We start from the raw sequence: 17,503 nt of genomic DNA, 5'->3' as shown, positions 1-17,503 counted from the left end.
TCACGTCTGTGAGTCCATCATCCAACAAGAAGGAAAAATCGGCAGAAAAAAAATTAAATTAAATTAAAAAAATAGAAAATAAAATAAGTAAAAACAATAATATTGGAGTGGAGGTCGTTATTACACGGCTAGGGCAGGTTTTCACTCCACGCTATATAGGCTATAATGGAGAAAAGTCAATCAAATATGCGCCAGTGGTGTAATACCCTAGAAAATGTAGAACTTATCATCATGCATTGCCTAAATATAATTCCTAGATGGAGATATTGATAAATATTGTACATAAGCCAGGACAGAAATGAAGTTTAAAATCAATGTTGAGCACAGGACTGGAGTTTAGGGAAATTAGAAGGGGTTTAATAAGTTAAATAAAAAGGACAGGAAATGATTTTTATTTTTTGTTAGACAAATACGTGTATGTAGGCTATATATAAATAGTGCCATGAATATACCCACTCCGATACAGTAGGTGGCGGTGTGCACTTTTAAAAGCTGGTCTGTGATCGGGAAAAAAAACAAGAAGAAGAGTCCGTCACAAGGCAAACATGGCGGACTATCGAGAAGCGCCCTTGGCCACTCGGCCAAAAACACTGGACCCAAATGAATATTTCAACCTGTCTCCGGAGCAGCGGCGTGTCGAGGAGGAGAGGGCGGCTCTGCGGGCCAACCTGAAGAGGCAGTACCAGCTGCAGCTCAACAACCCGCACAGGAAGGAGCTGATCGTAAGTGGCCGCTAGCAATGTCAAATGTTCAACACGACCCGGCTGTGTGTCGGAGTCTAGCCAGCAAGTGGTGGCGACTCAGGGCAAAGAAGTAGCACATACTCTGCAGAATTACACCAAGAGCCCATCAATAACAAGAAACAGAGTCATATCTCCGTATTTGATCTGCATATACGGTTTTAGTTATCGTCAGTGCTCCTGCTCCTCCATTGTGAGTAACCGAGTGATCAGTTTCAAACACATACCTGCTATTGAGGTTAATGTATTGCTCTTTATTGATAGATTCTCAGTGTTTCCACTTTTCCATGAAGAAAATGAGCCTCTCACGACATTGACAATATCTTGAATCCACGTTTCCAAATGTTATATATGAGAAGGTGTATAGATAATAATAAAAACACCCTTTTAAGCAGTGGCGACTAGTGACTACACAGTGTTAGTGTTAGGGTTAGATGATCTCAGTCGACATGTTGCACCACCATGTGTATATTCAAGCAAAGAGGGACATAGCTTGACATAGTGGCTTGCATTGTGCATCATAGCTCAGCACCAAGGTACATTAAAGCACTCTCAGATGGTCAACACAGACATCCTAGGGGTTCAGTACTGCCATGGTGAATACGTTATTATTATATTTTGTGTTATTTTGAATGCTTTGTTTGCTTGAATTGTGTTCTTTCCTTTGTGTTTACAGGAGGACCCTGCCCTGACGCGCTGGGTATACGCACGCACCAACCCCTACTTCCACTTCAGGGCCACAAACAAGACGTCTCTGTTTGGTGCACTGTTTGGAGTTGTGCCACTGGTTGTCCTCTACTACACCTTCAAGACAGACAGGGTATAATCACGATGCACTACGCCCTCCATTCTTGATATATCAGGGGTTGCTCAGTGGGTGATGACATGTAAACATTTACTGTCGATGCCAGAAAGCTTGAGTTTGAGTATAGTTTGAGATGGGATAGTCACTCTCCCTGATATTTTATTATGAAGGCCAACAGCAATTACAGTGCTTGCAACCAGAGATTAAAAGGGGGGGGGGGGGGGACAGGAATGTGAACTAGGCACTTTTAGCTCACACTCTTTTTTTTTTCTAAATTGGGGCACATATTTGAATGATTTCTGAGGGATTTTATCTCTACCACTATAAATGTTTAGATGTGGATAAGAAGGCCAAGTAGCTATTCTTTGTAACCACTGTTGTCCTCTACTGTGCAGCTGCATGTTGCTGGGAAATTGATGCCAAAACCTGTGTTGTTGTGTCTTGATAAGATTACTTCAACTTCTCAGTTTAACACACATGGTAATGATATTATCACCAAATTTATTTCACTGATACTATCATAACTGCTGACATTTGCAAGCCGTAGCATGGACCAAGTGGAGCACAGTGCTGCTGTTAATTTAGCAGAGCCTCTGCGTACACTCAGCGTAACATCAGCAGAGTCTAATATTAAGCCTATCAGTAACAGTGGAAATGACTGTTGCAGAGGGCTGACAGCTGTGTGCAGTGTATGCATGAATATTTAAACGTTATAATTTCAGTGTGGTTCGATGTGTTTTGCAGTGAGGACGTGTTAGGTAATCTTACCATGTTTTAGCCCTGAAAGCAGTGTTCTCAGCTAGTTTCAGTATCATGATGATGCCATTTACACGGATACTTTTGCCCAAGATAATCTCACCAGGAAAATTTGATACTAGGTCTTGCAGGGCTTTCTTAGCCCTTTGAAAAGCTATATAGTCGAGGATTGGGACTCATGATTCCTTTGTAGCTGTTGAGTTGATGTGGCCTTGTTCTTTGTCACCATGCCATTCACATTAGAAGTGAATGTTTCATTTGAAATGCTGCCTGACTTCATTTTCCCCCATTGTCATGGAGATTCACCCTCTAAATCCTTTCCAATAGAAATGTCAGCAAGACTTTGTTGCAATTGTCAGACTGCTGGGCTATCATGTTCAACTCTCTCTCCTTTGGGAGGAAAAAGCTATGACAATCATAAAATGCTCATTCATAAAACATGCAGCTGAGAATGTGACTGGAGGGGTGAAGAAGGTGCAGGTGATATAACTTTGTTGCTATGGCAACTGCACTAACCCATCATCTCTTTGTCATTTGTTTCCAGGATAAGAAGGAAGATCAGATCAAGGCCGGGACCCTCGAGCGCAAGTTTAGTCTATCATCCTGAGCTCCCCTGTAAAGACCACCTATATGTTCTATTGATAAAGTCAGTGTCTGTAATTATTATTGAGTGAATAAAATGATGTCAGAAAACAATCAGGTGGCCTTGATTTGGGTGAATAGTGGAGTATTGTGCACAATTTACACGTCAAGAGGGTAAGGGAGGGAAATTGGACAGCAACCATAAAACACGTACATTCTGATCTTTAGGCATCAAGCAAGAGCTTCACATCAGCTCAAATTCTTGGCTGCAGCTGCAAAGACATGAACAGGCAGCGTGAACGAGAAAGCGTTCAGGCATCAGTCAGCATCTTCCGTTGAGATGCCCTTGAGCAAGACATTTGACCCTCAAAATGTTCTCATCCAGTTCAGTAGTGCAAAAATATGGCAGTGTGTTATGAGTGAAACAGGAGTCGGTCAAAAACCCATGTTCATCAGATCTTCCCAAATCCCAACCTAAATGGTATGTATGAAATAATATGTGGGTTTATTTTAACAGGACCAACTGAAATGACAGAAATCTAACTTTAAAGCACAGAATTTCATTTAGCAACATAAAATGATTTATTTTATTGTTATTAGAGTGTAACTAGTTATGAGAACCCAATGTTATGGACCACCACGTACAGGATTGCTGCCTCTCTGGTACAGCTTAATAATTCTGAGTTTCTACTGTTTGCTGGGCTTCCACTTGGGGTTGAAGTGACTGCGGAGAGGTTCCCAGCACTGGTAGTAACTCTTGTCCAGCCTCTGGCAAGTTTCCAGACCCCACTTGGTCACTGCCATGCTGAAGGATGACTCAAACATAAAAGCCTGAAGGAAAAAAAACAACATGTTACAGATAAAGTCGCTTTTGGTGTTCACCTTTATGTTGTAATAAATGTAGATTTCTAGCTGATCAGCTGTGGCAAGTGTCCTGGATTCTGCTGACCGTGAAGCTTCATTTTTCTCACCATGGTTCCCTCAGCCACCCTCTCAGGTTTGAGACTGGCCGTGCTGTTCTTCTCGAAGCAGTCAGCGTCGGGGCCGTGCGGGGTCATTATGCTGTGCAGGCTGCCCCCTCCTGGCTGGAAACCCTCCTCTTTGGCTTCATAGTGGCCTTTGATCAGGCCCATGAACTCACTCATGCAGTTCCCTAGAGTCACAAACAGGGGGAGCTGTGACACAGTGCTACTCAGTGTGCTTTAAAGACAAGCTGAGAGGGAGCACATGTAATATCAGTTTCCACTAGATGGCCATGACGGTCTACGGTGAAAACAAACAAAGAGGTGGAGCAGCGTCTCGGCTGAAGGTAACAGCAGGTGTGAGTTGCTGTCTTAGATGCTTCATGGGTCACACTGTTCCCAAACAGCGTGACCTATGATCCTCTCCTCCTCAGCGAGACCATTATTGGTCTATGAGCGACCTTCACTGGCCATGAACCAGCCCACAGATTGATCTAGTGATCCTGGTGGGCCTCGAGGACTCACTGTATATCATAACCAATGAGGGAAAAAGTTAACATTTCTATGCTGAAAAAAGGATTCATTATTAATGATAGGGTCATTGGCTCCTAGAAGTCTAGACATCAGATGTAGGCACTCAATTTTTTCAGATTCATTGCAATCATGATAAGGCTCGCCTTTAGAATGCCGGCCTTAGCAGATGACAGGTTATTTTCATTCAGGCATAGAGCAAAAGTGTCCTCACATGAGAATTTGGTTGGGGTCTGATGGACACGGCATGGAGATGCAGCCAAATAACCCTACAGAGTGAGTTGCACTTGTGTGATACTCTTAACACTCCTCTCCTGCAGAGAGTAAACACAGACCACTTTCAAGTTGAAGCAAAGAGTGCACGCGTGTGTCATGATGGTCTTACGGTGATAGTACGGTGGGCGGAAGGTGTGGTCAGCTACGCCCCAGCGTGGGGGGAATATGACAAAGTCGGCGATGGCCACACCTGGCCGCGTGGATTTGGCAGTCAGCACAGTGAAGATGGAGGGATCCTGCAGGCAGATTACAGGTGATTTGTGAGGTGTGTTTGTGGGACTGGCGTCAATTCTTCCTGAGGGCAGTCCATAATGTAAAGACCATTCTGTTCATTTTCTCACCTGTTTTATGTTTTTAAATGGATCCTAGTTTGTTTTTTTTTTAGGCCAGTAATTTTGAGGAAAACTTAACTGGTCCCCCTCCTGAAGTGACTGACATGTTAAGAGAGATGAACCAAGCTGTGTGTAATTGTGACTATAGGCCACTGGTATGTGTGAACATTCGGCGACTTCGTGAACATGTGCCTCTGCCTTTAAGCACGTGAAGACTCACCGCGTGATCAAAGGCCACACAGTTGATGACCATGAAGTTCTCCAGGTTGTATTTATATGGTGTGTAATTCCCGTGCCAGGCTACCACATTGAAGGGAGAGAAATCCTACACACAAACACACACACACAGACACACATACTGAATAACACAAACAGGACTAGTCTACCAAGCAACAAACACAAAAGACTTTAAATTGAGCTTTTCAGGGGGGGAAAAAGGAACAATGAATAATGTCTTTGTAATCTTAAATTCCCAGACAGAGTGCTTCATGACATAAAGAGAGAAAAAAACCTGGTCGTAATGAAAAGGGTTGATTGTGAAAGAGGGTGTGCTTTCTTTCATTCTTTCTTCTCTTTCATTCCCCCTGTTCTTTGTGATACGAGGCTCCAGGTATTATGGGGTAATTGGCTTCACAATCAAACTTTCCCAAACTTTGAGCGTTTTGACGCACACAGCAGCACAGGGATGGGGAGGGCGCAGCAGTTACAGTGGGTGTAGAGATATTTCTTTATCTTGATTGTTAAAACCACAGCAATTTTATATAGTTTCTCTGTTCTGATAATGTCACCGCGAAAGAGACATTCAACAGCAGCTCTAAAATCAATATAGTTCATTACAACTCAAGCTGCCTTCACTGTGACCTCTATGCACCTTACGCGCGCACACACACACACACACACACACACACTCACATGCACAAAAGTATTCTCCCACACACCACACAACCAATATACCCCCACAATATAGCATTACACACACATACACAGAGATACACACACGTGCATAACTGCAATCACACACATTATATAACCAATGTACACACACACACACACACACACACACACACACCAAATACACACAAACTTGTTGCCATACACAAAGGTGTTTTGGGAAACCCAATGCAGGTAATCTCTTGGACATTCAGTTGTGATTACTCCACTACACTCGATTAAAATGAAGGCAGAGATTCAGGGAGAGGAAGCACTTGCGCGCACACACACACACACACACACACACACACGCACACATGCACGCACACACGCATGCACACACGTACACAAAACACAAACATATTGGCCCAGTCAAGCAAATAATAAGTTAATTTGAGCAATTTCAGCGCTCTGCAGGGGAACCAAACAGCAGGACAAGATGGCAGCAGCATCTTCCCTGAGATGAGGCCCGCGCCCTCCCCCTTCTCTTCCTGCATGTTACCCCAGCGGCCCCACCCTCCAGGCTCAGGGAGGGTTGGACGCCAGGGGCAGAGTGTCAGGTGCAGCGACCAGCCTCCAACTCTGACCCCCGACGGATAAAAGGAGGAAGAGATGGAAGACAATACCGAGGTGGCGGTGGAGGGAGAGAGACAAAGGAAAAGTGTTTGTTTTGCCACAAAAAAAGACACCATCCTGCCCTTATGCATTTCCTATGATGGTAAATGATGGTGTGGTCTGACATGGTTTCCACGGTTACCCCACCACCTCCTCCACCTCCCCTGACAACCTCTCCTCCCACCTCCTCCCTGTCTCGCTAAAAAACCTCCTGTCAGACATTATGAGTCGATCCAATTACGCGCCTGACAGGACGTTTCACAAGGGGAGGGGGGGGGGTGCTTTCCATGAGTGAAATATGCTGAAATTAATGCTTAACTCGAGAAAGGTTTTTCCTACTATGCAAAGCTACACAGGTATGCTGTCTGTAACTCCAGAATGCGTTAACTAATTATGAGTGATTAAGACTCGTAAGGGAGTCGAGGCGGAAGCCTGCTGAATGGAGAACAGCTAACGATTCCATATTAAATCATCAGGGATGGCAATTCAATCGGCGGGAGCAGCTAATGGCTCATAAGCTTCATGCATGGACAGTTTCCTGTTAGGCGTTGTTTTTTTTTTTTTTGCAGCAAAACACAGGCCTGCTGGAAAGGGCATGTAGGCCACATGTGTGTCATACATCCTGGAACACCAAGATGTTAGTGCACTGGTACACACACAAACACACACACACACACACACACACACACACACACACACACGCATACATGCACATGCACAAACTGAAAGGTCAGGGAACCACCTGTTGGCAGGCGAAGAGCTTTCCTTGGTACTTGTTGATGACGGTGTAACCTGTGGCCACTTTGCGATCCTCATACCATGCAACTGGACACAGGAAGTCTCTTGGGTTAGCCAGGCCATTGGCTCCTGCAACAAACACACACACATACATACACACACGCACACACACACAGGAAATATGTAAAGTGATGCGCTGCTTGAAGCTTGTGTATTTTTGGCCTGTTGGTTGCACTGTGGTGGGCAAATCAGTTTCACTTTGTTGATGCTGGATATTGATGTAAAAATGCATCAGTCCCCAAAGCTTCATCAGATTTGACCCAGTAGTGTCCGAGATATCAGGTGTCTCAGATGTTGCTGCTCGAAGCTTAGGACTCTGTGTGTCTCGTGGCACTGTGGTGCATCAGTCAAGTTTGATATTCAAAACGCTGGTACACCATGTCAAAATTTCACCATGTTTTGTCCAAAACAAGCCTGAGGAGGCTCATATATTCACACAGTCATTATTAAATCCATTAAATTTGGGGAGCAAGGTGTGAGCCAGTTAAGAAAACAACTGGAGGAAAATCTAGTGAAAAGATTGGTGTCCAGATTTTGATGAAGGATGGACACATGTCTACACGTCTACACATGTAGAAATGGCACACACACCTATGGGTCCAAGGTCAGGGAGCTCAAAATGGGCACCGTACACCTCCAGTATATAGCCTCTGGTTTCTCCAAACACATCCACACTGAACCGCATCCCTTGCTGGAACCCAGAAAACGAGAAGTGGCGGTGAGAGGAAATGTAATGCAGTCATGTTTCAAATATGAGACATCCTCAAGCCGAGCATAGTAATGAATCAAAGAATTTAAACATTAATGTTTGGGGAAATGTCCTTGTGCTGTGATTGTACAGGTTGAAATCCGGTTATGCCATGTTATCTGTACCTCAGTCTGCTCACTACAGCTAACCAATCCATCTCCACTTCTAAAAGGCTAATACAGCACTACGGGATGTAGTTTGGAGCTGCTTAGAAAAGACGACAGGCTCTGAAATGACGAGCTATTTCTGTAAACTTCACCTGGATGACACAGATCTCGTTGGGCTCAACCATCATCTTTCCAAACTCTGTGGTGATCAGGATCTCACCCTGCTGGGGAACTGGAGAGAGGCAGAGAGAGAGAGAGTGAGAGGGAAAAAAGAGAACATGAGTGTGAAAGTTGTCTGAGGTTGGAGCCATCATCGCTCTTGCAATAACGGTACTAGAAAAATCAACAATCCTCTTCCTCACCAATCAGAAAGTCTCCGTCTGAGTTGTTGAAACACCTGAAGCAAGAAAACAACAAAAGAGAGAAGAAATGATCATCAAAATGTAACATTAAACATTTAAGTAAATCTATTTGTTACATGATAGAACACATTTGAGACTGCAGGTGCAAGCAGACACACACACACACACACACACACACACACACCTGTCTACCATGGAGGTATTGCAGGTGTATACATGAATTCCAATCCCATTGCGAGATTTAGCGTCCCCGGCACCGCAGATAGTGTGCAGCCCCTGTGAGAGACAGACAGACAGTCGCAGTCAATAAACAGAGAAGCTCAAAAAAAGGCTGCAATCTTGGCACAGAAACGGCTGAGGTTACACTTACAGCTACAAAGTCCACTTTTGCCCCTGAGGATTTAGGGATGGTGAATGGCAGCCATCGCATCTGTTAGAGAAACAGGAGTCAGAATAACTTCTATTTATCTATCTGTATCTATGTATCTATCTATAGACAGATACCTGGTTGGGATCAGGCTCCGCTTCGTTCCAGTTCTCTGTTAGGTGGCCACAGGGCATTGGGGTGAAGGGCTTGTGTTTGACGGATGGCAAGATGCGGTAGAGCCAGCTGGAGACATGAAAAGAGAAAGGGAAAACACACAGTGGCTGCAGCATTAGTATTTCAAATGCTGGAGGACCACTTTTCTACTCTGGGGCTTGTCAGGTTTGGGGCAATTTCAAAAGGTTAATAAAACAAATCCCATTCTAGGTCTACTAGCTCTTTTGAGCAGAGATGGAAAGTAACTACATTTAGTCAAGCACTGCTGTTGGGTTTAGTTTTTGAGGTGCTTGCAGTTTACCTGAGCATTTCCATTTTGTGAGACTTGCACTATGTTTATCTGATGGCTGTAGTTGTTAGTTACTCTGCAGAATAAGATGTTACATGCTAAGCATCAAATGTGATGTGTTGTTAGAGTGTAAACAAGTCAACAAGATTTGGAGCAGGTAGAGCTGCAACAATAAAATATTTATGGGTATACTTATGGGTTAATGCATCAATAATTAATCAGGAACTTAAGACAATTTAAGAGGAACCATGCGTCACAATGACCACTTTTCCTTTTCATTCTTAACAATATTTCACAGCTAATAATTGTATAGTTTTACTAAAGTAACATCAATGCCTTTTGAATGTAGCATTTTACCATTATGGTATTGCCACAAATGACTTCAGTAAAGGCTTTAAGTAGATTCAACTTTATTGTCATTGCACAAAGGACTAAGACAACGAAATGCAGTAAATAACAAACAGAACCAACATCACACACTCCAGGAATTACTGATAATTGATTACAGTGATTGGTCTTTGTAGTGGGGACTAGACTAATTCAGATACCTCCTCTTATTGGCTGGCCGTGGGCAGGTGAAGGCGGAGCCGGACAGCTGCTCAGCATAGAGGCCATACGGACAGACCTGAGGGTTGTTCTGCAGGGACACAGTGAACGTGTTCAGACAAGATGTCAGTGGTGTGTGTATATTTGTTTTGAAGTATTTGCTCATATAGTTTTTTTTTTTATTATGATGTGCCAGCAGGAGAACGGTCTGTCTAAAGCTGCAGTCAAATAAAGTTAAATACATCTCAAGAGTTTGTATCTCTGCAACTAATCACAATACAGGGCAGTGCCCAAATTTAGGGAGATGGTGGGCATTTTCTTGTTTGACAATCAGTTAGTATTTGATTGTTTCTTCAGCAATCACATGCGACACCAAGGGAGATTAGTTAAGATGTGAGGGACAAATTGTGGTTGCCGTGAGGGAATGAGGGGAATCAAATTGCAGCTCAAGAGTGGAGGTCAGATTTGTTATTCCACTGTGAACTGTGAGGCACCAGTTTTTCGGCTAATGGCACAACTGCTATCTGTGGGCGCTTGTGTGTCATTTATTAAATATTTGATGCAATTAACTGTAGGGCAACATGAAAGAGAAGGTGCGTATGTGTGTTACCTGTCCTTCAGGTAAGGCTCCGGGACAGCGAGGGTCTTCAGAGGAGAACTCGTTCCCAAAACCACTCATGTACTGGGAAAGAAAGACACACACTTTTCAGTCACGTTAACAGTACATTTAAATAAAAATCAATAATAATTAAAAAAAAAAAAAAAAACATGAATGCATCATGGTGCTTCATTGTAATGCAGGATAAATGTGTTCATGCTGTTTATAATTAAACTTGAAGACATTTCATTAAGGCTCGTCTTTTTGCTAATTGTTGTCACATTGACTTAAATATTAGATCTATGGTAAAACAAATCGCAGATCTACCCAATTTTCCCCTTGCAGCAATTCAATATTTTTTGTGTTATACTGTTAGAGAAACAGACTCTGGCAGCAGACTAATTACCTTTGAGCATTGTAAATAACTCCCACCCACCCCACCCCACCCCCGTGGCACTTGCTGATCCAATATTTGAATTATGATAGGATTTTTACTCCGCCATCCTCCCACATTTGCACAGCACTGATTTGTACACCAACCCTGACTTCTCAGCGGCCACAGAACACTATGAACTTGGCACATGATGCAAACTAAGGAAATCCTGCTGAGTCATTGCTGGTATCACTTCCATATGTGCGCGTCCATGTGTCCGCAGTGCTTCAGGAGTGCACAGCTAAAAGTTGAGAAGACTCCCTGATCAGAGATGCCGACGCAGCCTAAAAACAGGATTTCATTCAATTTGCATGATGATTTCTGGTCTCAGTGGCAGAAAATACATCTGGTGCAACTTTTTCACTGCAAAAACCATCATAAGTAATTTAGTCTCATGCTCATTTAAATAAAACCCCACTTTTCTTAAACCAAGTGATAAATTGTCAGCAGAGTGACACAATTTCAGTGCATTTTCCTGTGTTTCAGTGATTTCCTACAAACCTAAGCGTTAATGTGTCAGTTAAAGTCTTCAGTCATCCAGGTCATGGTATATATCTGGAGGTGTCAAGGCAAACTTACTACTCACTACCTCTAGATATATACTGTACATGTAAATATCTCAAATCAAGCCAGAATAGGACAGATCAGTCAGTTTGTTTCAACCCAGGGAAATCAATATCTTCACACAGCCGATGGAATAAAACTGTTTAGATTAACATTTTTGGCATCTTTTGCAAGACTGAGCTGTAACAGCCTTGCCACAAACAACAGCAAGGAGGAACAGATCATATTTAAGTTTGTCAGATGTTTTTCATTGAAGTGTCAGTACCCTAGACCACATCTGGACAGCTGCTGAATACAGCTCTCTGATTGGTCAGAAAGAAACAACGCCCTTCAGTCAGCATGATGTTGCAGATTTGATGAGCCAATGCTACACTTTACCTGCCCACTGTGCAGAAAATATGTAATTCTGCAGATTAAATGCCAAGTTATCTAAATACTGGGGCATTACAACAGATTATTTACACTTTCATTCACCATGCCAACTAACTTAACTCTTTGCAGAGTGAGGAGAAGCAAAGCTGACTTCTAAACATAGTAGTGTTAGACAAGAAATGCTGGCTTACCTTTAGTCCTGCCATTGTCCCGTCTGTAGTAACTTCTCCAGCAGTTACAAAAGTGCCTCAGTGTCCTAAAAAGTTACTGGTTAAAAATGAAGTTATGTCCTTGCCCGGCACTAACTGTGTGCTCTTCCACCAGTATCCACTGCAGTAGGTTTGCATTCCGTTATGAAGTGAGTGGAAAAGGGGGTTGGATTTGTACTCTTTCCCAATATGGGTTTAATTAAGCCCAGACACACTCTGTGACGCAATCACAGGCTCTCTTGACAAGGGGAAAGGACGGGGTCAAATGGCCAAAATGTGCACAAACACCAACTGGTGTTGCTGCCAAGGCAAACAAGACCACGACTAAAAACTCTGGGTGCAATGATACAGGTAACAAATAGGACATATTAGGCAAGATTACACATCAAAAGGCATTGCTTTCAACGTTACACATTTTTTTAGTAATATGACTTTAAGAGGGGCACTATACAAATATTCCCTCTATTATCATTTTATATGAATGTGATAGTACTACTTTTTACTCATGTTCTACAACAGACAACTTAAAGTGCCTAAAGTAACATTATCTGAATATTATGATACCATGACAAGTAAAACACTATTAAGTAAACTCATTTATAAAGCAGGTCTACTTAAAGTGGGTCCATCTTTCAGTGCTATGGGAATAATATGATGGTTTTACATTAAAGTCAAGTTGTGTCTAACGGTCAAATCACTTTTCCATGACAGGGGGTGACTGCTAGTGCAAATAAATGCCCTCATGCACATCCTCACGTCCTGACTGACTGCAAAACAAACAAACCCATAACATCTGGGTCATAAAGAGAAGCCATTTTCTAGACAAGTGAGTGCAATTTAAAGGGGTAGTTACACATGTTAGGAGATTATAAGGCAGAGCATGACTGGCCTGAAAGGTGGACAGAATTTTAGCCATTTAAAACTAATTTTGTCACATGACATCAGGTACGCCACCTTGCTAGATTAAATAGGATATAGTTACATGTGTTGAGATGGATATGTCAGCGGTTGACTTGGTTACATGTCAGCTTAATAACAGCTCAGGACAATGTTTATTTTCCTCCCCCTGAAAGATACAAAGTTTATCTTCACTATCACTCAAGTAACGGTTACAGGCTTTATCCTGTTATAGAGGTTTTCCATCCAGTGCTCATGAAGTCCCAGACACTTCAGATATCTGTTCAATTCATGGCTAACATTCAACTGGTCAAGGCCGTGCTGAATTGTTTTTGCTTATCAAGGTGCGCTCAGTCAAGAATTGAACAAATACGTGGAATTTATAGGGGTCCCCAAGGACTGGACTGAACATCCCTGTCCTGTTACATTGTCGTAGGGGACTGTATTCATATGTGCTCAGTATTGACAGAACAATAACCCTCCACAAAAAGATGGGGGGACAAAAAAAGCAATTTTCAAAACTGGGGGTGGGGGGTGGAGGGGGCACACCCTCCCCTGTCCATAGTGGAAATTACGACCATGTCATCAGGTGAAAAGTTTATCTGAGCCTTTTCTTCTCCTGGTACACCCAGTGAGGGCAGCCAAATGTGACACTGAGCTACTACCAAACAAGGCTGCATCATCACACATCACCCTTTGGATTTGTGCTCCGACAGTCATCAAGTTACATTTAATTTGATCATATTTAACAAATGCTGAGCTACCGGTTTGTTTGAGGGTGTTACTATTCATGTAGCTGCATAATTAATTGATTTCTCTTAAAACCAACTTGATTCATTGGATATTCTTTGAGCGCTGCCCCACGGGCCAGCAAGCAATTGGTTTTTGATATGAACAACCACGAGACATCCAAACAGCTTACATTACCCTACGCAAAATTTATTCAGTTCATTTTTTGAAATAGATGGTCAAACTAGGGGTACCTATAATGTCCCCCATGCAGCATATATCCAAAAGAATCAATTTCCCCTTTCTCATTCTTGCCTCGATTTCTCTCTTGTCTATTTCTTTTCTTTTTGGGAGGTGTTGGGCAAGGGTAAATGATGGCAATTCTCATAGCGAGGCGCAAATAAACTCGGCGCGGCAGAAGTAACTGTTCTCCGGCGAGGCGTGCAGTCAGGCCCGGGCCCCCCGCTGGCAGGCAGTCAGGGTGCTGTGCTAAAGACGAGAAAGCCCAATGGCAGGAAAATATCACGTCCCAGTCTCCGGAAATTGATCTGCTCCTTGTATGGAGAAAGAAAATGAGAGATTTTAATTTCATCCCCGAGTTTGATGATAGAATTCTAGAGTATTTGGCTCCTATCCGGATGGGGCCTGTGTGTTTTAAGAGGGACAGAAATAGCTGTAGATGGGAGAGAGAAGACTATTGCCTACTGACAGTTATATCTATGCATGCGTGAGTGGGCCTTAAATGCTTTGTTATTAGATGCCTGCTGGACTCAATGACTTGATGGTAAATGGTATTCTTAAACTCACCTGGCACACAATCTGTCTCCATATATATGCATAAACAAGCCATCACACACACTCAAGATGTTCTATTCCCCCCTTTTTAATCTATTTTTTTTACGCTGACCTTTAACCTGACCTACATAATGTTATACAAATATCTCTTGCAGGAAGAGCTGCTATAGAGACAAAAAATGGGCAGAGTAAAAGAACAGTTTTCTGGCATTTTGCTAACTGGGAAACTTGAATTCCAGCAAAAAGCTCTGGGCAAAATACAAATGAGAAATTGGTCCACATGATCTTGGCAGTTTAGCTGACTAGCTTACCTAGGCCGGTGCAACTAGTCAATTTATCCACACTGCACTTAGAAGCTAATCTAAATGACTTAAAGGGACACTTCACCCATGATGCATAATTTTTGTAACACGTACTCACCGTGTGCTTCCTTCAAAACTGGACAAAGAAAGCTTTAGGTAAACTGGTATTCCAAAAAGCTTAGCCATCTCTGATCTGATGAAAAAAATTGGGCTGTAATTTTATGGTTTTACAAACATTCAGCTCACACTTGTCATGCAGTGTAATCCAAGTCTGAAAGATCTGAATGCCTGACAAAATACGTAAAAAATCTGATTCTCAATGTTTTGGCATATTTTGTATCAAAAATCATATTGCTTTGATATTTCAAAAGTACCATATGGTATTTTCTTGCTTGTTTATCATCATCATACATTTCAAAAGTTTGTTTTTAATTTATAAACAGTACACTTGATGTTTTCTTATGAATAGTGGCACAATTTTTGCTTTACATTGATTAACTCAATCTTACAGCTCCAACCAAGCACAGGAGCACCAAATTACAGGTCTTTGTACTGCCGATATACTTAACACAGATAATGCATAATTCATTTGCATTTGCAATGCTAAATTTTTTCATTGAAATCAATAGGAAGATTAGCATGAGAACACATTACTGTATGACAATATGAAGCAGAGCGAGAATAATATATATATTTTACGTCTGGCGTGTCAGTGGGGCAAGTAGTTATTTTCTTAGCCAACAGTTTATTCAAAACTCGAGCAGAGTACACCGGGCCGTGGCTAAAACACACTGGAATGGCTGTGACCACCAGATACCATCTCTACGTACCAGATATCATCCACCAGATACCATCTCTACGTACCAGATATTATCCACCAGATATCATCTCTACGTACATCACAGGCCCTTCAGACCGTTGTGGTCTGCAATTAATTCAAGGATTATGAGTGGAAATATTTGGCCAGAGCTATAGTGGTTAACAGAGGCTTCGACATATGACTGAGCAAGTGCTCACATTTGCCTTTTTCATATAGGCTCAATCTTTTAGCCATATTATAAGTAATATGAAGATCAAGTGTTATTTTGACTCTAAATGAGACAAGTAATAATAATGCCATAGCTGATAAATAACAACAAACACCCCACTCGGTCTGTCACTGCACACCAGCCTGCTCTGCCCCTCTCTCTGTCTCTGTGCCTGTGTGTGTCTGCTCTGTGCTCTGCTGTGAACATGAATAAAAAGAATGTAATAGAACACAATAGGATTAAAGGAATATTAGGCTGATAGTATGCAAAGAGCGAGCGGTGGTGAGAACAAACGTTTGTCAAAGATTTTAAATCATCCAGAAGAGGTTCTTCATTACACAGTCATAACTGTGCACAAAAAAATATTTGGATGAGAAGCCCAGCAATATAAGACATTAGCTGCAGACAGACAGACAAACACACACACACACACACACACACACACACACACGCACACACACACACACACACACACACAAATACACACACACAAGTGTGCACAACCAAACACATAATCCCCTTTAGGCTGCCACCTGGTGGAGATAATTAGCAGCTTGCATTAACACGCTTTCCTGACATTTTTTTCCCCACAGTAATTTGTCTGTTTACAATTTCCATCCATACAGACAGCTGCATGGACATTTAGCCAGTGAAAGCAGAAGTCACATATACTGCTCTAGACATAACTTTAAATGCAAAGCTTAACAGCAATTAAAATAATACTAATAATAACTTTAAGCTCTGCCATCTGTCCTATCTTTGTATATTGCAGCCACACCGATGTTTTGGTCATGACACCAGGGCAACTCAGAAAAAACACTGAATTAAATTTTGACCTTATTAAGAGCAGACATATATCTGACCTGATCTTAAAATTCCCCACCTGGCCTCATCTTGGATCAGAGATAGATAACTGCTGTATTTGGGTGTCACATCCAACAGAACAGATAAATTGGATTCTTGCGTTTTGTAATTACAGCTCTGTTACACACTATTGCAGTTTAATGTTAAATGACTCCTGACATAAGCCTTCCAGTACCACACACACACACATACACACACATCTGACAGCTCCATTTAACGCTGATTAGATTTGCAAGGACATGTAGTATACCCTCTCTGTGTCTCCTCTGACTACTCTCTCTCTGTCTCTCTCTCTTTCTCTCTCTCTCTTTCCCAGGGTAAGTTGAGTATCTCCTGAATCCTGTCTATCGTGGTAATGTTATGCAAATGGTTTAATATGAAGATAAAAGACTGTTGCAGTGTGTGGCGCTCTCCTGGTTCACAGCCTCGCGTTTCCACGACGATAGCTCTAACGAGGAGGGCACTATTTGGGAGTCATTAAATGATGGCCTTGCTGACATGCACCCGCTCACCACCACCACCACCCGCACCGGGTTGGCCATTAAAGCGGTTCACACCCACACCAAGACACACACTGCAGACGCCTTTTAGCGCCAGCTCCCAGTTTCTTACACATCACAGTGTCACAGAATAGAAAATTACACTCTCCTCCCACAGAGAAAATTGCTTTGGAATTGCTTGGTTATAAAGATGTGCTTTAAAGAGAGGGGGGTGCATGCAATAAAAAAGGACACACACAAACACAATTACTTAAGCACTCTAAGGACAATTCTTACAAGTTAATCAGAGGAT

General features: G+C 42.4%; 3 protein-coding genes across 4 annotated transcripts in view; 1 reads left to right on the top strand and 2 right to left on the bottom strand.

Annotated features, from left to right (window-relative positions):
* Positions 1–507: 507 nt before the first annotated feature.
* ndufb4 (NADH:ubiquinone oxidoreductase subunit B4) lies at positions 508–2,989 on the top strand. Of its 2 annotated transcripts, XM_030079989.1 has the most exons (3): positions 509–722; positions 1,417–1,560; positions 2,846–2,989. In XM_030079989.1, exons 1-3 carry the CDS (start codon positions 546–548, stop codon positions 2,906–2,908), a joined length of 384 nt encoding a protein of 127 aa, XP_029935849.1. In that variant the 5' UTR covers positions 509–545; the 3' UTR covers positions 2,909–2,989. The 2 variants fall into 2 exon arrangements, with proteins under 2 accessions (XP_029935850.1, XP_029935849.1); XM_030079990.1 differs by lacking the exon at positions 2,846–2,989 and having other exon boundaries at positions 508–722; positions 1,417–1,566.
* Positions 2,990–3,461: 472 nt separating this feature from the next.
* Positions 3,462–12,197, bottom strand: hgd (homogentisate 1,2-dioxygenase). The gene is made up of 14 exons (XM_030079367.1): positions 12,079–12,197; positions 10,531–10,602; positions 9,923–10,011; positions 9,049–9,154; positions 8,915–8,974; positions 8,729–8,820; positions 8,545–8,579; positions 8,335–8,414; positions 7,919–8,018; positions 7,272–7,396; positions 5,205–5,309; positions 4,762–4,888; positions 3,855–4,036; positions 3,462–3,714 (listed from the first exon to the last, which is right to left on the bottom strand). The coding sequence occupies exons 1-14, from the start codon at positions 12,091–12,093 to the stop codon at positions 3,571–3,573; spliced, it is 1,332 nt and encodes a 443-aa protein (XP_029935227.1). The 5' UTR covers positions 12,094–12,197; the 3' UTR covers positions 3,462–3,570.
* pola1 (polymerase (DNA directed), alpha 1) overlaps positions 8,711–17,503 on the bottom strand; it is an 89,245-nt gene continuing 80,452 nt past the window's right edge. The window contains exon 38 of the transcript XR_003930170.1: positions 8,711–8,728. The gene's annotated coding sequence lies outside the window, so the exon portion shown is untranslated. The remainder of the gene's footprint in view (positions 8,729–17,503) is intronic.

Source organism: Myripristis murdjan, chromosome 20 (assembly GCF_902150065.1).
Source record: "Myripristis murdjan chromosome 20, fMyrMur1.1, whole genome shotgun sequence".
Taxonomy (NCBI): Eukaryota; Metazoa; Chordata; class Actinopteri; order Holocentriformes; family Holocentridae; genus Myripristis; species Myripristis murdjan.
The sequence above is the reverse complement of the archived record's forward strand: the minus strand, read 5'-3'. Positions and strand labels throughout refer to the sequence as shown.

Excerpts from the sequence above, each read along its gene's own strand:
- ndufb4 (XM_030079989.1), top strand. The coding sequence starts at position 546 with ATGGCGGACTATCGAGAAGCGCCCTTGGCCACTCGGCCAAAAACACTG. Across the intron at positions 723-1,416 it reads CGCACAGGAAGGAGCTGATC|GAGGACCCTGCCCTGACGCG; the intron begins GTAAGTGGCCGC and ends TTGTGTTTACAG. Across the intron at positions 1,561-2,845 it reads ACACCTTCAAGACAGACAGG|GATAAGAAGGAAGATCAGAT; the intron begins GTATAATCACGA and ends ATTTGTTTCCAG.
- hgd (XM_030079367.1), bottom strand. Across the intron at positions 8,975-9,048 it reads CGGAGCCTGATCCCAACCAG|ATGCGATGGCTGCCATTCAC; the intron begins GTATCTGTCTAT and ends TTTCTCTAACAG. Across the intron at positions 5,310-7,271 it reads AGCTCTTCGCCTGCCAACAG|GATTTCTCTCCCTTCAATGT; the intron begins GTGGTTCCCTGA and ends GTTTGTGTGTAG.